This window comes from Arachis hypogaea, chromosome 15, assembly GCF_003086295.3.
Source record: "Arachis hypogaea cultivar Tifrunner chromosome 15, arahy.Tifrunner.gnm2.J5K5, whole genome shotgun sequence".
NCBI classification, from domain to species: Eukaryota; Viridiplantae; Streptophyta; class Magnoliopsida; order Fabales; family Fabaceae; genus Arachis; species Arachis hypogaea.
The window spans coordinates 9,914,062-9,939,761 of NC_092050.1; the positions used below are offsets into that span (position 1 = coordinate 9,914,062).

Here is a 25,700-nt window from a genome sequence, read left to right on the forward strand (position 1 = left end):
AAACTGAAATTAAGACTTACAAACAAACTAAATTAAATTTTTATATTATATTTAATATAAAAGATACTGAATTAATTTATATATTATATTATATTTAATTTAAAATAAATATAAAAATTAAGAAGCAAAATTAAAATTTAAAAATTTAAATAAAATATTTAAAAAAATATTATTAAAATTTTAGTTTTTATTTTAAAAAATTTTAATTTTTATATTTTTATTTTTTAAAATATTAAAATAATTAAAATTTTATATTCCAGTATTAAAATTGGAAAAGTATAAGTAGACAATGAAAATAGTAAACAATATGAATAATAGATGTATCGGATGTTTAATTCACTAGGTATGCGGATGGTTATCTTAATATTAAGATTTAGGTGAGTAATTTAGAGTGTAGTGTGTTTTTACTTTATTGGGCCAATTTTAGAATCCATTATTCACATTGTTCACAAAAACCATTGTCTACCTAACAAAATCTATTAAAATTTTATCAAACACAATACTAAGACTTAGTTTGATAAAATTTTTTGAAGAGATACTTGTACTTTAACTTTTAAAAATACAAACTCTTCATTTTGTGTTTAGTAAATAAAAAGGACCATATTTTTATATTTATAGCTTTTAAAAGATCGAAATACTTTTGAAAGTATCTAAGGTAAAATTTTTCAAAATTAATTTGTAATTTTTAAAATTTAAAAGTCTAATATAATTTTATATATTAACTAATTTTTAAATTTAACGCTTAAATTTATGTCTTTTATAATATTTTTAAATTTTAAAAATTATTTTATCAATCATAATTGTATTACTTATATTTATTAAATTTTTTTAAATTTAATTTATCAAATATAAATACTACACTTCTTTAAAAAACAAAAACTTTGCCAAATTATGTCTAAATTCTAATCTCTCGTTCTCACGCTACCTCAGTTCACACTTGAATGATTGATATGTAGTAAAGTTCACAGCGGTACGTATACTACACTTAGGTTCTTGGCTTCATAGTCAAAATCAATAACAGTACTTAAAAAACGTAAGAGAATGCGACAACCATTCCATCCAATTTGTCAAAGAGACGCGTATGTATAAATACACCGCAATAATATACCTTGGGAGCTTGCAAGTATGGCTTTCCGCGTTCCATCCACTTTCGCTGTTTCGCATAGCATGCAATTCGCACATATTTATGATGCATTTAGTTTTTAAAATAAGACAAAATAAAACACTACAAATAAAACACAAAGAACAAGATACATCTATGCATTTGGTTCTCATAATTGAGTCGAGCAATACTATTTTTATTGCCTTCTCCTAAAAGTAAAAATATATTGAGCTGAACTAAACTTTAGCTTTAACAAATTTAATCTATATTATAAATAGGTAATTTAAGTCTAACTATATTATTTTTTATGTGTTTTTCTTTTCGAATTTAAATCCAACTTGTTTAAAGTTAAATAATTTGACGAGTCTATTTAAAAACATGTTTTGTAAATTAGAAATTAAAACAATAAATTCAAAATTTTTAAATTAATATTAAATATATTCAAAAATTTATAATATAATTTATAAAATATAATTTATTTATATATCAATTATTAGTCACATATCATAAATATATTTACAATTTATGAAATTTTTTAAATAAAAAAATTACAATCTTAATTAGTCTTAACTATTAATTTTTTTAATTTTATTTTGTGTTTAAGTTAATAGTTGAAAGTTTAAGATAAGAATAATTTATTTTTATAAAAAAATATTTTGACGAGTCGGTCCAACCAACTTTGTAGAATTTTTTTTAAACTACAATTTAATTTTTTAACTAATAAATTTTACAAAAAACTCAAACTTGACTTATATAATAAAATAAGCCGAGTCACGAACCTTTGTCGAATAGCCCGACACACTTTCACTCCTATCTTCTACAAAATGGATGTTTTTGTAGTACATTTAAAGTATATCTCGTTACATTAAGGAGAGAGATGTCGTCCTGTCTATTTCATAAAAAAAGTATACACCAGACTCCAATAAATATTAGACGGGATAAATATTTGTAAAAAGTGCTTCGATGCTAAGTTAACAATAATTTAAAAAAAAATGAGAGTGACTTAAATGAGTATTAGATTTTTAAATATCTTTTATTTTCTATTTTATTTACCTTATATATAGACTATCATCTAATGGTATAATCATTATGTGGTGTAATTCAGTTTTTAAATTATATGTAACAATTTCAATAACAACTACTAAATATAATGTTGATTTTTTCAATTGATCTTTGATTGATTCTTTGAGATATTAGTAAATACATGTGTAAAGATCAGTGATATTATGCTAGAAGTTTTAAAGTTTATTTTGACTATTTCCATAAATTATAAAATATAACCGACGAATTATAAATATAACGATCAAATTATGCGTAATAATATTAGTGGTAGTTATTTATAAATCATAAAAATTCTAATACTTTTTTTCAACTTAATCTTCGAATTATAGATTTTTTTTTTTTTTACTAAAGATATGAGACTCGAATCCACAACCTTTTAATTGAGTATGGAGAGACTATACTATTTGAACTATTACTCACTGGCATCTTCGAATTATAGGTTGTGATGGCCAAATTACAACGCCTATATTAGGATGAAATACCTAAAGCAATATTATAAACAAGAAAAATATTTCTAAAGCCTTTCCGGAGCTAGCTAAGACTTATTATATATGGCCCAACTTGGCAAACTATTTCGGTTAGGCCACAAGAACACTTTAATTTGCCATTGCTCCAAGTCCAAAAAAAAAAATTGCCATTGCTAAATTACCTGTCAGGCAGTCCATGGTTTGCTCCCTTATAGCAGTTGGGCAACTATTTAAAAGAAAAGGAAATCACAATTCAGATCCCAAAACAATGAGGCATTGTCATTGATCCTTAATATATTTAATATAAAAATTATGCTAGGTAACCAATAATTTTTTTGATTAATATAAATAATTACTAATTAAATAAAAACACACTACACTTTTAAATTATCCATCTAAATCTTAATATTAGAATAACCATTCGTACACTTTATGAAATGAACATTTGATATATCTATTATTCATATTATTTAGTATTTTCATTGTTACCTATACTTTTCCTTTAATATAATCAGTTAAAAAAGTGGGTCTAATCACTTTATAGCATTAAGTAATTGAGTACATTTCTCTTCCGTAATATATGTAAATTATAAGGTACTTATAAATTAGTCCTCAATTCATCATAACTCACAAGGCTCATTGAATACATTTCAGAGAGGAATTCAGCAAATAGATTTGTTGTTGGTAATGTGAGGTAAATTACAGAGAGTAATTTAGCAAATAGATTTTTTGTTGGTGCATCGTAGTACGCCAGAGGATTTTGTCAAAAATCTAACAGACTTAGCATCAAGAACCTTAAAACGTTGTTCCTCACTATAATTGGGTTTTGGCACACGTCCTCCTTCTGTTGCCGTGAAAGACGCTCCATTTTCAAAAACATCCCCTACTGAATGGAATTCCCATCTGTCCCCATTTTCGTTACTGCCTTTTCTCCATGTCACCTGCACTTACAACACACAGTAATTTATTATTGCTTATCTTGTAAATTGAATTGAACTTACTAGAACTAATTATTTACCTCCTTGTTCCCGGATTTGGGTGCTATGAAGAGGTTAGATTGGCTTTTGAGACTGGGTTCTTTGCTTCCACCAATAGCATATTGCATCCATCCCTGGTAAAGATTGTTCGCTACATGTGCATATCCATGACGGATCCTATTTTATTACAAATTAATTAATCGATATGATCTTATATATTTTATATATATATATATTATTCATCTTATTAATTATGTACTTAATTACCTTGGCATGCGTTGGTTGCAATTCGGTCCAAAATGATTGTAGACAACGGTAACTTTCATGTTCCGGTCTCTAATATATCCATCGTCATGGCCAAGAAGCATAACCTTATCTTGGTTTCGGAACCAGTTGTTAGAGATAGTGACATCAGTGGAACCTCGTGTAACATCAAGAAGACCATCTTCGCAATCATGAAGTGTATTATGATCAATCCAAATCTTTGAGGCAGTGACTAGTCTGATTGCATCGCCATCAACTTGACCCAATGAAATTACCTTTCCATTTGGACCCACCACCAACCCAGGAGCTTGTGATTTACAATGATGGATTCGAATGCTGTGGATTATTACATTCGTTGCCTTCGAAAAAACACAAAATAATTAATTAAGCCTTGATGAATGCATGTCAATTAAATTAATGGCTGGCTTTGGTTGGTTAATTACCTTAAAGATCATGAAGCATGCATTATTAGCAACGTGGACATTGGTGCCACGACCATCAATGGCGGTAAAGCTACTAATGAGAAGGGGTTTGGCCAATGTGATTTTCATGTCGCTTTTAAATGTAATCCAAACTTTTTGTTGAATCATAGAAGCTCCATATCGCAAGGTACCAGGCTTAGGGTTTATGGGGTCATCACTAGGGTCAGTAACTTCATAATAGACGAGGTCATTGCCAATGTTGTTCATCATCTTGCCCGCATAGCCAATGGAGCAGTTGGCGAGTTGCGATCGATGGCTCCTCCATTGGGGATTCAATCTCCAACATTGATCAATCACATTCATTTTCATGCCAGTTATTTTGGATTGCTTGGCGCAAGAAATAGGGTTTGCAGTGAAAAGGGTGGCAATCACAATGGCCAAAAGGATAGTAGCCATGTTGATTGTGTGTTGGATATAATGAATATGTTTAGGAGAAGGAGAAGTAGGGAATATCTTAAAATGTTTGCTAGTTTTATTTGGAGTAGTACATATAGTAGCATAAGGAATTGATTATATATATAAGTTAGGGTGGTGAGGAATTGCTCCAAGTTTGTTGAAGCTGTTGTGCGAAGCAACGGCCAAAGGAATGTCGGATGTGAGAGACAGAGCCATGAATAGTAATTGGGGAAGGTCAGGCTCGCCTAACTAGGTATTATAGTGTAAATTAGCTACGCTTAACTTCAATTACCACTGTTAGCTAAATTTGAGCAATAACGAACTATGTTAATGGAATTAAAGGACCAAGGTCTTCTATCTAACTAGAAGAAAGTTGTAGTATAGTACTTTCACATTTTTGTCGTTATATATGAATGGAAAATATAGACTCTATGAAACATTTCGTTTTAATTCAGAAAAATAAATAAATATTTAATCATTAATTTCTAATTTGTCCTAGTTTATTTTGGTAGGTAAAAGTAAGGTATAAAATTTATGATAAAAATGTTATTTGCATGTAAAAATCAGTCACAATGTATTTATATATAAACGTATTATTTAACTTATTTTTAATATATATTTTATATTAGTGATTAATTTTATTATAAATGTAGTATAGTTATATTTATGATATATACAACATTTTTAAATAAATAAAAATTTACATACAGTTATTTTAATATAAAATTAATAATTAAAAATTATTAAATAATAATTTAGTTAAATATATTAAATTATTTTATAATTTTTAACTATCAATTTTATATATATACAAATTTTGACCGTTTAAATATTAAACTAAAAATATGACGTTTAATTATTCAAATAACTACCACACTTGCATTTGGTCTCGCAATATATAAACAAAAAATCATAATTATACAAAAAGATATATATAGTTATTTGTTGAATTTTTTACATATATTATTAGTAATATCAAAAATATTATTTATATATTAAATTAAAATTATTTATTAAAATTAATCATCAATATATTTATATATAAATATATATAATTTAATTTATTTTTAAAATATATTTATATTTTAATATATATTTTATACTAATAATTAATTTTTGTGATTAATTTTTACTGTACATATACATATAGTTTGATTGCAGTAATATTGACTATATTGGAATCATATGGTGTATATATATTGAACTATTATTAGCCACGCCACTAGCCTCCATTTATGATTATATTGTACAAAATAAAGGACATATATAGGTGTTTATTTAATTTTTACATAAATACATAGAGACATATATACACGCATATATATATAATTGAAATCATATGGGGTATATATATATTTTGAGCTATTATTATTCACTGGCCTCCATATTTAGTATTTACACACATATAACGATAAAAGGGCGATGAGAACAGAAGAGTGATGATGTAAGACGAAAAAGTAATTAATTAGGATATCATCATCATGTGGTGAAACTCGTTGAAATCAAGGACACCGTTATGATCAGTGTCGAAGGCAGCAATCATGGCGACTCAATCATCATATGAGCTTTCAAGACCAAGTCGCTGCAGCATCCGTTGCAAACCCTTCGGGGTGATACTACCTGACGATGACGATGAAACCTCCGTGTTTTCCTTCTCCCACGCGAACATCTCAAAAGCTTTCCTCAGATCATCATCGTTGTTCATGCTCATGAGCTTCATGAAATCCTCAAAGTCCAACAAATGGTCGCCATCGGAGTCCAGGTCTTGGATGAGCCCTTGAGCTTCGTCGGGGGACAAGTAGTCTCCAATGGATCCGAAATAGGACCTGAGCTCAAAGGCAGAGATTTTTCCATCTCCGTTAGCATCAAAGTGACGGAAAACCTCCCTCATGGCTTCATTTTCTGTGTCTCTAGTAGTAGTTGGAGTTGTGCTTAGGTTTAGCGCCGTTAATGATGTTCGGTGGAGGCTACTACTACTTTTCTTGGAGAACCACTTGGATGGTTTCAGAATTCTTCTACTACTCTCGGCTGTTGCCATATAACTTGGAATTAAAGAAACTAAACTAGAGCTTTACTTTGAGGAGACTATTAGCTACAAATTGCATTCCTGACCAGAAAAGCAATCGTCCCTATATATATAGATATATAGATAAAATAGATGTCTCGACAAAGATTACGCAACTTTGCTACATAGTGGGATCGAAGGAAACTGCATGGTTCCTTCCTGCGGAGGTCCCACTAATAATTAATAATAAGTGGTGGATATATATGGATACAAAAATGTTAGGTAACAAAATTAAATATCAATAAAAAATTGTCAAAATTTATTATTTTTTATTTTATTTAATGTATTTTATAATAAATAAATATTAAATAAAATAAATTTAAATTATTTGAACTAATTATTTTTTGTTTTTCTTATATTATATATATGGATATTTTCTGAAATTTAGTATGATTATGTTATATGTTATGGTAATTATCTAAAATTAAAGTTATTTTTTTATAATTTAATAATTTTTTTAAGTAATATTTTAAAAAAATACTATTTAATAATAAAAATATATTATTTTAATTTTAGTTGTATTTTTAAAATATTATAATTATTGTATCATAATTATACTAAAAATTATTATTAAAAATGTTATTTGTATTTTAAAAAATAATTATTATATATTTATATATAAAATATATAATTAAATTTATTTTTAATATATATTTTATATTTTAATATGTATTATATATTAATAATTAATTTTAATAATTAATTTTACTGTATATATAAAAGATTTAATGTGGATAAGGATTACCCTTCGTCAACTACACTACACTAGTCTTCGTATTTGGTCTAACCCAATTACCGCTGCATGCTGATAGTTTTTAAGCCAACATTTTTGTTTTTGTTTCTACCAGACACAATAGAACAAGATAAAACAAGAGTTGAGATGGAACACATTTCGAAAAAATAAGGAAGATAATATTTTAATTTACTGAAATAGTTTCATGATATCATCCATTGTTAAAAACTTTTTCTTTAATTTCAAATTGTTTGCCCATGGAATTTTTTTTCCATAATATCTTCTAATGATACGGAAATAAAAGATAAATAAGAAAATAAGGATTCAAACGGAATAAAAAGATATATTGAAATTAAAATAAGAACAAAAAAGATAAGTTGAAATTGAGTACAAAGAGAATCACTCTACTTTCTATCCAATTTCTTGACGCAACAAGAAAGGGACTCCTCAACCTAACTTGTCAACGCCATAGTTTGGAAATTGAATCGAAGGGACTCCTCAACCTTCTATTCAATTCCCCGATGTAACAAGAGAGGGACTCCTCAACCTCAATTGTCCACACCATGGTTTCATCACGAAACCAAAAAGGGGTTTTCAAACCTCTAAAAATTCTATTCTACGACTACAATAGCTAAAGAGGTATTTATAACCTCTTATTAGGTTAAAACAAAGAAAACCCTAAAGCCCATAAACATAAGGCCCAATCTAGTAATTAAATAAACAAAATCAAAATACATTAAATAAAATATTCTAAAAATGTAAACTAAAATATCTTCTAAATAACTCTTGAACTCTTCATATCACGAACATTTGTAGCACGTATCATTCTCCTCCTCTTCAAAAAAGATTCGTCCTCGAATCTTGTAGGTGGAAAAAAATAATATATGAAAAGGACAATAATTACAAGGAAGATATTCTTTTTTTTTTTTGTTTTTTTTCACTTTATGCTTTTTTTTTTTAAACAATAATGAAATGCAAACGAAAACAAGAACTTAAAGAAAGACGCAACATACACTGGACTCTTTTTTTTATGATAAAAGAAGAACAAATATAGATTAATAAGAATTAATCTAATACCTGAGCTCTGATACCAAATGATACGGAAATAAAAGATAAATAAGAAAATAAGGATTCAAACGGAATAAAAAGATATATTGAAATTAAAATAAGAACAAAAAAGATAAGTTGAAATTGAGTACAAAGAGAATCACTCTACTTTCTATCCAATTTCTTGACGCAACAAGAAAGGGACTCCTCAACCTAACTTGTCAACGCCATAGTTTGGAAATTGAATCGAAGGGACTCCTCAACCTTCTATTCAATTCCCCGATGTAACAAGAGAGGGACTCCTCAACCTCAATTGTCCACACCATGGTTTCATCACGAAACCAAAAAGGGGTTTTCAAACCTCTAAAAATTCTATTCTACGACTACAATAGCTAAAGAGGTATTTATAACCTCTTATTAGGTTAAAACAAAGAAAACCCTAAAGCCCATAAACATAAGGCCCAATCTAGTAATTAAATAAACAAAATCAAAATACATTAAATAAAATATTCTAAAAATGTAAACTAAAATATCTTCTAAATAACTCTTGAACTCTTCATATCACGAACATTTGTAGCACGTATCATCTAATATGACAAGATTAAATTAAAAATTAATTTACTTTGAATCAAGATTTTTATTTAAGGGTTAAAAAGATAGTCTCTTTTTAGGAAGAGTCATTCCGATGAACAATAATTTTACTGTGAATTCCAATACTAAAAATAGAGTATACGTACAAATAGATCTTTAAAAAAATTTTATATTAGATGTTTTTGTCTCAAATTTTTTTTATTATATTAAAATTTTTTAATTTTATAAAAATAAAATATATAAATTTTATGATAAAAATTTATATATTTTATTTTTATAAAAATTAAAAATCTCAATGTAATAAAAAAATTTAACACGAAAACGTTAAACTTTCCTTAAAAAATCTGTTTGAATATATTTCCTGTATATTTGGCCCACGGTTTTTATTTCTGTCAGAACCAAAAATTTCAGGCTGAAGTTTCGAAGCAGTTCTCAATGGGCCTGGGACGGTGACATTTTGGCGGTGTTTGTTTATTGAGATAGGATAGTTATGTTATTAAATAGAAAGTATTTATTACTGTTATTTTTTTTATTTTTATTTTTTTTATTCGTTATTTTATTGGATAACTAATCAATTCAACTCTTTCTTCAAAAAAAAAAGGGGGATAACAACAAGAAAATATCTTTCACAACCACTCTTTCTAAATTTGGCATCTAATTGAATTGGAGAAATAAAATAAGAGAATCTATGTCATGAATTATCAAAAATAAATACAAGTCAGTCTATGGGAGTCACAATTTAATTGATCTTCAGTTTGTAATCCGAAACTAATATTGAATATATATTAATTAATAACATGTGGAGAACCTTTATTTTATACTATAAAAATTTATTAGACTTGTTACGGCCTGGCCCAAACTCACGCGGGTTAACCCGACCCGAGTTCCTGCCGGCCCAATAGTACGCCCTTCATCCGACCCGGACACGCGTCCCGTACGGCTTGCACGCGGCCATGAGACAGCGTCTTCGAGGGAATGGGCCTGACCACCGAAAGGGCCCACTACTGACATGTATATAAGGGGGAGACTGGCTCTCCCCCCAAGGTACGTCACATTCTTACACTATTCCCCCCCCCCCCACTTGCGCACATTCTGACAAGGGCGTCGGAGTGTCTTTGCAGGTGGTCCCCCTCCTCTACACGCGAAGTGCTCGGGACCTCGTATGCCCGGAACTAGGGAAGCACGACCAGACGAGCCTCTCCACCATACCCAGCATTGACCCCGGGTCCCAACCCGAACCGCTCGGTACCCGACCTACCGAACATTGGCGCCGTCTGTGGGGAACGCTCATGGATTTCGTGCTGGTCCAGACTGGGACAGGTTCCGAGGTAGCGCCTCCCATACTCGGGGGAGGCGCCGTCGCGACGGAATCCCGGCAACAGCAACGGTCACCCCCGAGGGATGCGACACAGACTCACGAGAGACGCCCCTTCGGGGGGACGGGTGACAACCACGCCAGGATAATGCAAGAACTACGCCATAGAATGCAGGATTTAGAGCGCCGGCTAGCAGAAAGAGAGCGCGACCAACGCTCCCCAGAACGGAGCCCCACCCGTTTTCGTTCGAGGAGCCGCTCGAGGCGCACGCCGAGCCCCCAGTAAGAGTCAGAGAGCACTGGGGGGCGAGTACGCCCCAGAAGGAGAAGTCGCGACCCCATCATCTACGCCCGACACGAAAGGCGGCGCGCGTCAAACAGGGGCGACGAGGAAGCCCACCGCGAGAACAATGAGTCGAGAAGAACTGCCCGAGGACCCGTCATAATAGGAGTGACCCCTTTCCACCGCTCTGTACTCGAGGTCCGACTACCAAAACACTTCGACAAACCGACAGACATGAAATATGACGGAACGCAAGACCCCCTGGAACACTTGACGGCCTTTGAGGCCAGGATGAACCTAGAAGGGGTGGGAGATGAGGTCAGATGCCGCGCCTTCCCAGTCACCTTAGCGGGCCCAGCAATACGGTGGTTTAACAACCTCCCGCAAGGCTCGGTGACCCAATTTTCCGACATCAGCCACGCCTTCTTGGCTCAGTTCACAACCAGGATTGTCAAAGCCAAACACCCAATTAATTTGCTGGGGGTAACACAGAGACCCGGAGAGCCGACCAGGAAGTACCTGGACCGTTTTAATGACGAGTGCTTGGAAATTGACGGTCTGACGGACTCGGTGGCAAGTTTGTGTTTAACGAACGGACTCTCGAATGAGGACTTCAGGAAACACCTCACCACAAAGCCCGTCTGGACAATGCAAGAGATCCAGTGCGTGGCCAAAGAATACATTAACGACGAGGAAGTCAGCCGGGTTGTGGCTGCCAATAAACGGCAGCCCGCCTACAACCAATCCCGGCACTTCGAAGCCAAAGAAAGACCAAAGGAACACGCCAGGGACGGCGGTCCGAGTAAACCACCCAAACCGTTCCCCCGAGTTGGGAAGTTCACCAACTACACCCCCCTCACGGCATCGATCACTGAAGTTTACCAACAGATAGCAGGAAAGGGGATACTGTCGAAGCCCCAACCACTGAAGGACAGGACGGGAGGAAACAAGAACCTCTACTGCGAGTATCACAAGGGTTACGGGCACAAGACCCAAGACTGCTTTGACCTAAAGGATGCCCTCGAGCAAGCTATCAGGGATGGCAAACTCGCCGACTTCTCCCACCTTATAAGAGAACCAAGGAGACGCAACCGGGACAACGACAACGAAGACAGATCCCGACCAACAAGACGACGGCAAGAACCAGAGGGTGACGACCACGGTCTCACGGTGGTAAACGTGGTGACGGCCAGGAATACCGCCCCGAGGTCGAAATCGGCGCAGAAGAAAGATGCCAAGGTCCTAGCGGTCTCCACCTCACCTGTTAGAAGTCTTAAGGGTCTCCCACCTATCTCTTTCGGCCCGGAGGACCAATGGTTTGACGAGGTGCCGGAAAGTCCGCCCACGTGGTAGGGTTTAGGAGACCACTTCATCAAGCCGGACGGAATCATCACACTCCCGACCTCTGTGGGACAAGGGCAGAGACGGAGGACAATCATGGCAGACTTTGTAATATTACGAGATTCGACGGCTTATAACATCATCCTGGGGAGAAAGACCATTAACGACCTGGGGGCAGCTATCAGTACGAAACTACTGGTGATGAAGTTCATCACTGATGATGGATCTGTGGGATCCCTCCGGGGCGACTTGGAAACGGCGGTCGCTTGCGACCACGCCAGCCTCTCTCTCAGGAAAAAATCCAAGGAAGCGTCTGGGGTTTTCCTGGCCGACCTGGACGCCAGGGTAGACGACAAACCCAGACCAGAGCCAGAAGGAGACTTGGAAAAGTTCAGAGTCGGCGAGGAGGACAATAAATTCACATTCATAAACAGAAACCTCCCGCACGAAATAAAGGAGCCTTTGATGGAGATGATCAAGGCTAATGCCGACCTCTTTGCCTGGACACCCGCCGACATGCCAGGGATAGACCCCCAGCTCATGTCGCATCACCTGGCCGTAAAGGCAGGAGCCAAACCAGTGGCCCAGAGAAGGAGGAAAATGTCGCAGGAAAGGGCGGACGAGGTAGCCAAGCAAACGGCCAGCCTCTTAGAAGCGGGATTCATTCGGGAACTGGACTACTCGACTTGGTTGTCGAATGTGGTTCTGGTTAAAAAACACAACGGGAGGTGGAGAATGTGTGTGGACTACTCTGACCTCAACAAGGCTTGTCCCAAGGACTGCTACCCCCTACCTAATATTGATGCGCTTGTCGACGCGGCGGCAGGGTACAGATACCTGAGCTTCATGGATGCCTACTCAGGGTACAATCAGATACCGATGCACCGACCCGACGAGGAAAAAACGGCGTTCATAACGCCAGGGGGCATCTATTGTTATAAGGTAATGCCGTTCGGTCTAAAAAATGCCGGAGCCACATACCAAAGGTTGATGAACAAGATATTCAGCAAACTCATGGGCAAAACAGTAGAAGTCTATGTGGATGACATACTAGCAAAGACCGCACGACCGGACGATCTCCTGGACGACCTTAACGGCGTCTTCTCGTCCCTACGACAACACGGCATGAGGCTTAACCTGCTTAAATGCGCGTTCGCCATGGAGGCCGGAAAGTTCCTTGGCTTCATGATCACTCAGAGAGGAGTGGAAGCCAATCCGGAAAAATGCCAAGCGGTCCTTCAAATGAAGAGTCCGGGTTGCCTCAAAGACGTCCAGAGACTTGCCGGGAGATTGACAGCTTTGTCCCGCTTCCTCGGCGCATCGGCGGCAAGGGCCCTACCTTTCTTCAATTTAATGAGAAAGGGAATGACATTCGAATGGACCCCAGCATGCGAAGAGGCATTCAACCACTTCAAGCAAATCTTGGCGGCACCACCAGTCCTCGGGAAACCCAGAGCCGGAGAACCGCTCTACCTCTACCTATCAGTAACCGAGGAAGCGCTCGCCGCGGTCCTCGTTACAGAAGAAGCAAAGACACAACAACCCGTCTACTTCGTGAGCAGGGCACTCCAGGGACCAGAGCTGAGGTATAGCAAACTGGAAAGACTGGCGCTGGCGCTCCTAGTGTCCTCCCGAAGGTTAAGACAATACTTCCAGAGTCACCGTATAGTTGTGAGGACAGATCAGGCGATTCGGCAAATACTGCAAAAACCTGATTTGGCTGGTAGGATGATGACCTGGGCCATCGAGCTCTCACAATATGACCTACAGTATGAGCCTCGACACGCAATCAAAGCCCAGGCGATGGCAGACTTCTTGGTGGAGGTAACGGGCGACCCTCCCGAGGAAACGGGCACACGGTGGAGGCTTCATGTGGACGGAGCCTCCAACCAAACGTCCGGAGGAGCATGGGTCATCTTGGAAAGCCCAGCAGGGGTCATCTATGAGCAATCGACCAAGTTCGAGTTCCCAGTGTCGAACAACCAAGCAGAATATGAGGCTCTCCTAGGCGGACTAATGCTGGCTCGGGAAGTCGGGGCGACGAGGGTCGAAGTATGCAGCGACTCCCAAGTCGTCACCTCGCAGATAAACGGAAGCTACCAAGCCCGGGACCCCCTCCTCCAAAAGTACTTGGAAAAGGTTAAGCAAATGACAAGCCAGTTCCAGGAGGTCATCATCCAGCACGTTCCAAGAGAAAAGAACACACGAGCAGACCTTTTGTCGAAGCTTGCGAGCACAAAGCCGGGATCGGGTAACCGGTCGCTCATCCAGGGTATGGTGAAGGAACCAACGGTCGCCCTCCACCTGACGGAGTCGAGCCCCTCATGGCTGGACCCCATTACCAACTTCCTGGAACTCGGCAAGTTGCCTGAAGATGAGAAAGCAGCCAAAGCTTTAAGAAGGGAGGCGGCCAGATACGCAATCATACAGGGACAACTATTCAAAAAGGGACTCAGCCAGCCCCTGTTGAAGTGTTTGCATCCCGACCAAACGGACTACGTGCTTAGAGAAGTCCACGAAGGGTGTTGCGGACACCACATCGGGGGCAAAGCCCTAGCAAGGAAGCTCATCCGAGCAGGATACTACTGGCCAACAATGATGAAGGATTCAAAGGAATTTGTCAGAAAATGCACGAAGTGTCAACAAAACGCCAACTTCCACAAGGCACCAGCCTCCGAGCTAAGCTCGCTAACGACTGATGACAAGTCATCTTAGCCCATTTTAGCTAGTCTTTTTCTTTTGTTTTCATTAGAATTATGCACTTTCTTGAGCTACAAGCAAGCTAATTGAGTAGATTTTCATGTTTCCCTTGATTGAACCAACCATATGTGAATTCATGCCATTTCATGAGGTTTTGAACTATATTTGTTGCATATTGTGGAAGATTGAATACCTCATGATTTTGAGCAAAACTTTGATTAGTTTGGTTGATCAATGATAGGTGAAGAAGGCTTGGAGAAAGGTTGAAGCAAAGAGGAATGGCTAGGAGTGAAGAGAGGACAATGGAATAAGTGAAAATTGAACCGGGTTGCATGAAGTTAGCCCCAACGTTAGCCCCCTAACTTGGAGGCTAACGTTGGGCATATGAATCACTCTTTGGAAGTAGCCAACGTTAGCTCCAACGTTAGCCCCCTAACTTGGAGGCTAACGTTGGAACTTGAGAGTTTCTCCCTGGGCTACCAACGTTTGCGCCAACGTTAGCCCCCTAACTTGGAGGCTAACGTTGGCACTTAAATCACAATGGGGGAGTAGGCAACGTTTGCGCCAACGTTAGCCCCCTAACGTGGAGGCTAACGTTGGCACCAATCACACCAAGCAAGGCCAACGTTAGGGTCAAAGTTAGACCCCTAACGTTGGCGCCAACGTCTAAACCAGAAGAATGTGGTTTGCTGATATGAAAAGTTAGGGTCAAAGTTAGACCCCTAACTTTGACCCTAACGTTGAAGACCAACGTTGGCTAACTCCATTTCCGGTTCAATTGGTTCACTTCGGTTCTTCTTCAATCTTCAAGAGCAATCAACCAAGGCCTCTTTCAACCCAATTCCACCAAGAACAAAGGCCCAACTCAAGGCTTGAAGATCATTTTGGAAAGTGTATAAATAGGATAGAATTCAATTTGTTTAGAGAGCTTTTTCGGGAGAGTTTTCTTTTAGAGCTTTCTTTTTAGAATTTTCATAATAGTTTTCGAAGAGCTTTTGAACTTGAGTGAACTTTAATTTCTTGCTTTCATTGCTTTCAATTTCATTTGACTTTTGTCTTGGATCTTGGATTGGAGAATTGAAGAAATTCTGTTTCAATCTCAATCTTGGATCTCTCTGTTTCCTTTACTGTTAATTGAATTAGCATTTCTGTTTCTGTTACTTGATCTTCATCTCTTTTCTTTGCAATTTACAATTTCCTTGCTATTGTTCTTGTGGGATCTAGGAAGGCATTGAGATCTAGACTTGGTTTTCTAGTCTCTGGGTCCTGAGATCTAAATTCTCATTTCAATTCTCTGTTTAATGCTTTCATTGTTCATTTACTTTGCTGTTATAAGATCCGGTTCAATCCCAACTCCCTTTTCCTCTTCTGTTTGATGCAATTTAGTTTTCCCTTGTTTAAATTCTGCAAATCCTCATCCCAATCCCCTTTACTTTTCAAGCAATTTACATTTCTTGCACTTTAAGATTCTGCAATTTACATTTCTTGCACTTTAAGTTTCTGTCATTTAATTTCTTGTCCTTTAAGTTTCAGCAATTTACTTTCCCGCTCTCTTTAATTTCATGCAATTTACATTCTGCAAATCACAAATCACCCAACCAACACTTGATTCGCTTGACTAAATCAACCACTAAACTAAAATTGCTCAATCCTTCAATCCCTGTGGGATCGACCTCACTTCCGTGAGTTTTTATTACTTGATACGACCCGGTACACTTGCCGGTTAGTTTTGGGTGTTTTGGTAGAAATTCGTTTCTCATCAAAATATCTCATCAAGTTTTTGGCGCCGTTGCCGGGGATTGAATAGATTGACAATGATTAAGTGAGGTGGTGATCTAGATCAAGCATTTTTTCTTTTCTGTTTCTTTAATTTTTGACTTGCACACTAACTGTTTGAGACTTTGTCTCTACTAACCCCCACTGCACTCAAGCTACAGAATGCTCTGTGCATCTTTGCTGTTTTGGTTGTATGACATGAACTAAGAGAGAGTTCTCCATCTCTGGAATTTCTGAAGAAGGGCACCAAGAAATGGAGGAGACAGTAAGGAAGTCCATAGTGAGAGGAGAAAAGCTGAGGCACTATGATTTTCAGCCTCCATGATCAAAGAATGAAGGATGTCAAGCTAGTGACAATAAAGAAGCGCTTTGTTGGGAGGCAACCCAACCTGAGGTAGTTTTCTTTTCATAGCTATTTTAATAAAAAGGTTAATTAGTTTTATCTATATTGCAAGAAGCTAAGTTTGGTGTTGCACACCAAAACAATCTAAGGGAGAATGAAAGATTCTAAGTTTGGTGTTTCACCAAAATCCCATCATAAAACACATTCTCAATTTCTGCATAATGCTGGCTTCAAGCATGTTGTATAAACTAGTTAACTATTCTGCTGTTTCCTAGTTTTCAGTTTTGTCATTTTTGAAAAAGAAAAAGAGTTTTACACATGGTTAATCTAATGCATTGGCAAGGTACTAAGTTTGGTGTGCCCACACCAAAGTAAGTACAAAAGCCACAAATAAATCATGCAAGCTAACCATTTTTCAAGTGCTTGGGGAACAAGCAACTTTCAATATCATTGCAGAGGTCCATACAAACTGTTGGAAGGATTAAGCATCATCAACCAAAGAAACAAAAGATGAACATGAAGGCCAGCAATGATGATGATGAGAAGAAGGAAAGAAAGTAAACTTCAACAGGTTGTATTGTTAAGTCATTGTTTTGCATTAAATATTGCTGTGATTGAGAGTTGGATTGTATCCTGATCTACCCTGCCTGTCTGCATAGTATAGTTTCTTTTCTATTTACCCCTGCCTGCATACATAGTATAATTTCTTTCTTTATAATTCAATAAGCAAGATGTTTGATCATTCACAACATTCTTATCTTCAAAACTTGTTTGCACTCAATTTCCAAGAAATGCATCACATGAAAGTTCTTTGAAAAGAAGGATTGAGGAATTAAACAATTTTGAGGCAAGCAAAAGATTAGGAGAAGTGGTGGTTCTGGTTATACGATTTTGTACTGAGGTTGCATGCTTGTGAAAACTTGCATGGGAGCTCATAGGCGGGACATGAAGTTCAAAGAAGTATTGTGGAGATTCTCAAAAATCTATTGATCCAAGAAGCAGCAAACAAAACAAAAGAAAGAAAAGAAAATACAAAAACAAAAAGAACATGGTCCAAGGCTCTGAGCATCAATTACTAGGCAGAAAAGAAAGAAGAAACAATGACTCAAAGAGTTGTTAGCCTAGTAAAATGCTTGTGGTTGAAGTGTGTCAAGGAAAGAGGCTTGAGCAAGTAAATCCTTAGGGGTGCTTTAACACCTAATACCTTAAAACCAACTGGTTTAGGAGTATTGATTGAAAGCTTATCTAAAGAGCCGCTTTGAGACATGATACTTAGAGTCGAGACCAAGGCACAGAAACTATAAGCTGCTTCAAGGTGATTACACATAAAGAGATCTCCATGGTACCATTTGGATGAAAATCCTAAGACCTACGACTCCCAATATGTAAGGACTAGTGAGCACTGAAACCCTTGCATGAGCATATGATTTAGAGTTCACCCCACTGATACTTGATCACTTCACTCACTGCACTTTACAAGTGTTCCTCAATCCATCTTAATTGAAAGAACCTTGGAGCATAAATCTATTTCTTGCTTGGGGACAAGCAAGCTTTAAGTTTGGTGTTGTGATGACAAGTCATCTTAGCCCATTTTAGCTAGTCTTTTTCTTTAGTTTTCACTAGAATTATGCACTTTCTTGAGCTACAAGCAAGCTAATTGAGTAGATTTTCATGTTTCCCTTGATTGAACCAACCATATGTGAATTCATGCCATTTCATGAGGTTTTGTGCTATATTTGTTGCATATTGTGGAAGATTGAATACCTCATGATTTTGAGCAAAGCTTTGATTAGTTTGGTTGATCAATGATAGGTGAAGAAGGCTTGGAGAAAGGTTGAAGTAAAGAGGAATGGCTAGGAGTGAAGAGAGGACAAGGGAATAAGTGAAAATTGAACCGGGTTGCATGAAGTTAGCCCCAACGTTAGCCCCCTAACTTGGAGGCTAACGTTGGGCATGAAAATCACTCCCTGGGCTCCCACGTTTGAGCCAACGTTAGCCCCCTAACTTGGAGGCTAACGTTGGCACATGACATTGCAAAGAGGTGGCCAACGTTTGAGCCAACGTTAGCCCCCTAACTTGGAGGCTAACGTTGGAACTTGAGAGTTTCTCCCCTGGGCACTAACGTTGGCACTTGAATCACAAAGGAGGAAGGCCAACGTTTGCGCCAACGTTAGCCCCCTAACTTGGAGGCTAACGTTGGCGCCACTAGCAATAAGCATTGCCAACGTTAGGGTCAAAGTTAGACCCCTAACGTTGGCACCAACGTCCAAACCAGGAAATCAAGCTTGCTGCTATGAAAAGTTAGGGGCAAAGTTAGACCCCTAACTTTGACCCTAACGTTGAGACTAACTTTGGCCAACTTCAAAAACCGGTTCAATTGGTTCACTTCGGTTCTTCTTCAATCTTCAAGAGCAATCAACCAAGGCCTCTTTCAACCCAATTCCACCAAGAACAAAGGCCCAACTCAAGGCTTGAAGATCATTTTGGAAAGTGTATAAATAGGATAGAATTCAAGTTATTAAGAGAGCTTTCCTTTTGGAATTTTCATAATAGTTTTTGAAGAGCTTTTGAACTTGAGTGAACTTTAATTTCTTGCTTTCATTGCTTTCAATTTCATTTGACTTTTGTCTTGGATCTTGGATTGGAGAATTGAAGAAATTCTGTTTCAATCTCAATCTTGGATCTCTCTGTTTCCTTTACTGTTAATTGAATTAGCATTTCTGTTTCTGTTACTTGATCTTCATCTCTTTTCTTTGCAATTTACAATTTCCTTGCTATTGTTCTTGTGGGATCTAGGAAGGCATTGAGATCTAGACTTGGTTTTCTAGTCTCTGGGTCCTGAGATCTAAATTCTCATTTCAATTCTCTGTTTAATGCTTTCATTGTTCATTTACTTTGCTGTTATAAGATCCGGTTCAATCCCAACTCCCTTTTCCTCTTCTGTTTGATGCAATTTAGTTTTCCCTTGTTTAAATTCTGCAAATCCTCATCCCAATCCCCTTTACTTTTCAAGCAATTTACATTTCTTGCACTTTAAGATTCTGCAATTTACATTTCTTGCACTTTAAGTTTCTGTCATTTAATTTCTTGTCCTTTAAGTTTCAGCAATTTACTTTCCCGCTCTCTTTAATTTCATGCAATTTACATTCTGCAAATCACAAATCACCCAACCAACACTTGATTCGCTTGACTAAATCAACCACTAAACTAAAATTGCTCAATCCTTCAATCCCTGTGGGATCGACCTCACTTCCGTGAGTTTTTATTACTTGATACGACCCGGTACACTTGCCGGTTAGTTTTGGGTGTTTTGGTAGAAATTCGTTTCTCATCAAAATATCTCATCAACGACTACACGTCCTTTTGCACAATGGGGAGTCGACCTCTTGGGACCCTTCCCGGTCGGCCCAGGACAAGTCAAATACCTCATTGTAGCCATTGACTACTATACCAAATGGATAGAGGCTGAACCGCTAGCCACAATATCGTCCTCCAACTGCCGGAAGTTCATGTGGAGGCAGGTGATAGCCCGTTTCGGCATCCCGGAGGTCGTTATCTCGGACAATGGGACCCAGTTCACCGACAAGAAGTTCATGGAATTCCTCTCTGGCCTGGGGATAAAGCAAAAGTTCTCCTCAATAGAACACCCCCAAACAAACGGGCAGGTAGAGGCCGCAAACAAAGTCATCCTTCTTGGTCTAAAGAAGCGCCTAGACAGTAAGAAGGGAAACTGGGCTGACGAACTCCCCTCCGTCTTATGGTCCTACCGGACAACCGAACAAAGCGCCACGGGGGAAACCCCCTTTCGCCTAACATACGGGGTCGACGCGGTGATACCAGTCGAAATCGGCGAACCAAGCCCCCGACTACTACTCGCGGGCATGAGCGAAGCGGTCGAGAAAGACCTGATCGAGGAAACAAGGGAGATGGCTCACCTAACAGAAACGGCGTTGAAACAAAGAATAGCCCTGCGTTACAACGCAAAAGTCCTCAAACGAGACTTCGAAGAAAGGGACCTCGTCCTGCGACGCAACGACATCGGCGTCCCGACCCCAGGGGAAGGCAAGCTGGCGGTAAATTGGGAAGGTCCCTACAGGGTAAGGGAGGTACTCGGCAAGGGTGCTTACAAACTCGAAAAACTTGACGGCAAGGAAATACCCAGAACATGGAACGCAGGTAATCTAAAGAGGTTCTACTCCTGACCCACCGGCTCACCGACCAGGGAGCCTAGCCAGATAGTTAATACTTGCCCTGTCCACATGATTAATTCATCTTGTTTACTTACTTTGTCAAATACTTGCCCAACTGACGAGTAATTTTCACTTGTTCAAATTTTTTACTTGTTAAAACTTTCTTACTTCATATCTGTTTCTCATGACAAAAACCTAAAACGGCACCCCGGGATTGATCACCCCGGGAGCCAGACGGCTCATAGGCCTCAACCAATTCGACGACTACGCGACCAAATCGGTCCGAACTGCTACCAAATACGAAAACGGCGAGATGGGCACAAGAAATAAGCCCGCCCAGAATAAACGGTAACACGATAACGGCAACACGACAAAATAACGAAACAAGCAGAAATCATAGCAATCAAACGACGATAACTTATAAAGCGTCAAAATACGGAACGGACAAGAAAATTGTTCAGGTCAAACAAAACGACAAATATCAACAGGTTGTTCAGCAAATGCATTACAAAATATCCTAAGTTACAAGACTTCACTTCCTCGGCATATCAACAATTTTCCCGTCCTGGATAGTCTTGAAAACACCTATTGACGACGTCTCGAAATCAGGAGCAGCAATCCTCAGCTGAGCCTTCAGGGCATCTTCGGTCATCAAGATGGCATTCTTCCCTTGCTCCTTGGCCACTTTAAGCTTCTTCTTAAGCTCAGCGGCCTCTGCTTTAGCGGCCTTCGCCTCCGAGACGGCCTGCTCTCTTTCCTTTTCCAAGGCGACAACCCGACCCTGAGCAGCGTTCAGTTGACCCTCCAATGTCATCTCACGCTCAAGAAGCCGGGCCACAGTCTCGTCGGACGCCTTCAACCTTTCTGCAACAAATGACGACTTCTCCTCAGCAGCATTAAGCTTTCCCCCCATCTCGGACAGCTGACCCTGGAGGAGTTCAACTTGAGCCTTAAAGTCATTGTTCGCCTTAACAGAAGACTCAAGCTTCCTCCGAAGCGCCTCCATACCGGATAACTCAAACTCGGCCTTCCGAGCTATCACGGCCCCACGAAGCAAGGTGCGATACATCCACCTCGCCTGCCCGGACAGTTCGGTTTCATGAAAATGCTCTTCTGTCCCGGGTAACAGTTGGGAGTCAATGAACTTGGTAGCATCAAAATTCCTCTCCATTATGGTAAGGGCCCCTTCCGGGATGGAAGACATCTTTCGCTTCTTGGGAGTGTGGATAAGCTCCACGTCGCTATCCGGATGAGGGGTGAGAGTCACGCGCCCGTCAGCGCCCCCTTCCTCATGGACAGGAGAAGCCTGACCCCCTGCAGCCTGTTTTCCCGGCGTTTCGGTTTCCCGGACAGGAGAAGCCTGACCCTCTTTCTCTCCTGAAGGACCCTCCGACTTGCCGACATCCTTCTCTTCGGCATTCTCATCATCACTTATCTCAAAAAAGGTCTTCATCAGATTCTCAAGACCGGTCACGGTGGCAGACATTTCCACTGCGACAAACAACAAGAACGTTAGTCGTCAAACCAGAAGTAAGAAGAACAACGACAAAGAAACATAGACAAACAAGAAAACAACTCACGAATATAGCTCCTGGCGGCCTCCCGTTCACCCATAAGAAGGTGGGGGTTCACGGGATTCTTTTCAAAGATAGCAAGAAGAACGTTCGCTATCTGCTTATCTACAGCCGACAACCTTTTGTACGACACTTTCACAAAAGGATTCGACCCCGCGCCAAAGCTCCAGTAAGTCTGGATAAGGCGCTCCCCCTCTAACGACAACTAGAAGGGGTGGCGGCCCTTGACGGGACGAACCTTGAAATACTTATCCTTAAAACCATGGTAGGAATCCTCAAAAAGGCTAAAAATCTTCCTACCCTGGGCAGCACGAAAAGAAAGAAACCCTTTTCTCGCCTTCCCCTGTTTGGAAGGGTTGGTAAGGTTGAAATAAAAGAGAAAAACGTCCACCGACGCCGGTAGCTCCAAGTACTCGCAGACCATCTCGAAGCAGCGGATCGAAGCCCAGCTGTTCGGATGAAGTTGAGACGGAGGGACGGATATCCGGTTCAGCAGCGCCATTTGGAACTCGGAGAACGGTATCCGAACACCAACTTGCGTGAACATGGACTTATAAAACCAGATCCAATCGGGGACGCGGGGGGAATGGAAATTGAGCTCGTAAATACGCTCATGAGGAGCAGGGACAATGGCCTCGTAGTTGGCCTCCTCGTCAGTACCCCCACACAAGTAGCCGGCTTGCCGGAACTCCGTCAATTCCCCCAAGTCCATCTAGTTGGGTGAACTCCTTATATCGTCAGTCACCCAAGCATACGGGTCGTAAGCCGCAGCAGATCCGGAAGACCGGGAGACAACGCGAGGCATACCTACAGCGGGGTACCACTCCGTTAGTCTATGAGGTCGGGAGCCCGAAAAAAACTCAGAAACTACACCTTTTCAACTCAATCATGACCAGATACGGCTAAAAACCACGCCTACCTCACAAACCACCCAAAAAAGCCTATCCTGGAATGGTACCCCTTCCCTAACTCACCTATCCCAGCACTGAAAAAACCTCTCAACAAAAATAAACCAGCCATGCAACAAATGCAAACAGTAATCACACAACAGCGAAACATAACACAGATACCAGAAGAAAGAAACCAGAAGATTACCTGGAACGATGAAGAAAATCTGGGCTGGAAGTTGAAGCAAGAAGAAGTTCGCGCAGGAAGCTTTGGATGTTAGGGAGAGAAGAAGTTGGAAATGATAAGAGTGGGAGGTGGATAGGGAGAAAACTGTTTAAAAACCACCCCCAAAAGCGCGAAAGGAAGCAAGGGCAAAATGGTCTTTGCGCACGGGTTTTTTCAAATCATTATGAGCATTAAATACCCAGCACGGAGAACGAAACGGCAAACAGATGCCACAGCAGATCAAGAGACACGCGCGCAGGAGACGCGTCCCTCCCACGATCAGCCGACCCGGCGACAACGTGCGAGCGTAGAGATCACGCGCCACCCATGGCCTTCACGACCATCGCTGACGCGTCGGGGGCACTGTTACGGCCTGGCCCAAACTCACGCGGGTTAACCCGACCCGAGTTCCTGCCGGCCCAATAGTACGCCCTTCATCTGACCCGGACACGCGTCCCGTACGGCTTGCACGCGGCCATGAGACAGCGTCTTCGAGGGAATGGGCCTGACCACCGAAAGGGCCCACTACTGACATGTATATAAGGGGGAGACTGGCTCTCCCCCCAAGGTACGTCGCATTCTTACACTATTCCCCCCCACTTGCGCACATTCTGACAAGGGCGTCGGAGTGTCTTTGCAGGTGGTCCCCCTCCTCTACACGCGAAGTGCTCGGGACCTCGTATGCCCGGAACCAGGGAAGCACGACCAGACGAGCCTCTCCACCATACCCAGCATTGACCCCGGGTCCCAACCCGAACCGCTCGGTACCCGACCTACCGAACAAGACTCTTAAATTTTGCAGAATTTTGTATTGAGTACAATGCACAAAAATATAAAGACACAAAATCGTATTTGACAGAAGAGATATGGATAAAGATAATGTATTCAGAAATATTGAATTAGTGTATTTTGTATCTATCTTGATAGGAAGAACATGGAGACACTAACAAGGGACACAACTTATTTTTCATTTTCTTTCATTATTCTTGTTAATTTTTTATAATTATATTTTTTATTATTATATTTTTCGTCTCAAATTTTTTGAATGAAAAAAAAAATAAATTAAATTTTTATAATTTATTCTAGTTTATCACTAAACAAGATACAAAAATATAAAATTTTATGTCTCTATTCTTTATCTCTTATTTTCAATGTCTTATCTTATTCTATTCTCAAAAAACTTTTGAAAATTGAGAGTTGCTGCTGCATGTGAATTGCCACACTGTTTATCAATAATGTGAAATAAAATAATAGAAAAACTAAGTTTTGATCAAAATGGTGCTAAATAAGGTAAGGAGAAAATTTTACTATTCTTCTTTTAAAGATGTTAAAATGATATTTTTTTATTCTTTATTTGTAAAATATATTTTTTCTTTCCTTATAACTTTTAAAGAATTTTTTTGTTAATTTATTTTAAATTTTTTGTGTTAACTAATGTTAATTTTATTCATTTTTCAAGAAAAATAAATTATTTTTTATAAAAATACTTTTTAGTAAAAAATTTATTTTTTTTCATTAAATTTTGCTTACTCAAATATTTTTTAATAAATTAATTTTTTATGAATTAAATTGTATTTTACCAAAATATTTTTTTTAAAAAAACTAATAATTAAATTATTTTTTCTAAGATAATTCAATAATTTTTAATTATTAAATTGTGATTTTATTAAAAAAAATTTTAACAATTATTTTATATTTTACTATTAATTTTCTAATATCAATATATATTATTTTAATATTAAATAAAAAAATCTTGGTAAAATTATTTTTCAATATCAGTATATATTAATTGTTATACATATTAATAGTGGTAAGATTTTTTATTTAGTGTTAAGATAATATATATTGATATCGAAAAATTAATAGTAAAATATAAAAA

At 38.5% G+C, this 25,700-nt stretch overlaps 1 protein-coding gene and 1 pseudogene across 1 annotated transcript; both read right to left on the bottom strand.

Annotated features, from left to right (window-relative positions):
- Positions 1–3,200: 3,200 nt before the first annotated feature.
- On the bottom strand, positions 3,201–4,812 carry LOC112746870 (probable pectate lyase 4). The gene is made up of 4 exons (XM_025794994.3): positions 4,316–4,812; positions 3,876–4,231; positions 3,650–3,785; positions 3,201–3,572 (listed from the first exon to the last, which is right to left on the bottom strand). Exons 1-4 carry the CDS (start codon positions 4,748–4,750, stop codon positions 3,345–3,347), a joined length of 1,155 nt encoding a protein of 384 aa, XP_025650779.1. The 5' UTR covers positions 4,751–4,812; the 3' UTR covers positions 3,201–3,344.
- A 1,182-nt stretch (positions 4,813–5,994) lies between these two features.
- LOC112748920 (probable calcium-binding protein CML41) lies at positions 5,995–6,913 on the bottom strand (annotated as a pseudogene).
- Positions 6,914–25,700: the final 18,787 nt, after the last annotated feature.

What these genes read in the sequence shown, in the direction of transcription:
- LOC112746870 (XM_025794994.3), bottom strand. Translation starts at nt 4,750, where the DNA reads ATGGCTACTATCCTTTTGGCCATTGTGATTGCCACCCTTTTCACTGCA. An exon ending in TGCAACCAACGCATGCCAAG is followed by an intron (nt 3,786 to 3,875) that starts GTAATTAAGTAC and finishes GTAATAAAATAG; the next exon opens with GATCCGTCATGGATATGCAC. An exon ending in CCAAATCCGGGAACAAGGAG is followed by an intron (nt 3,573 to 3,649) that starts GTAAATAATTAG and finishes TTGTAAGTGCAG; the next exon opens with GTGACATGGAGAAAAGGCAG.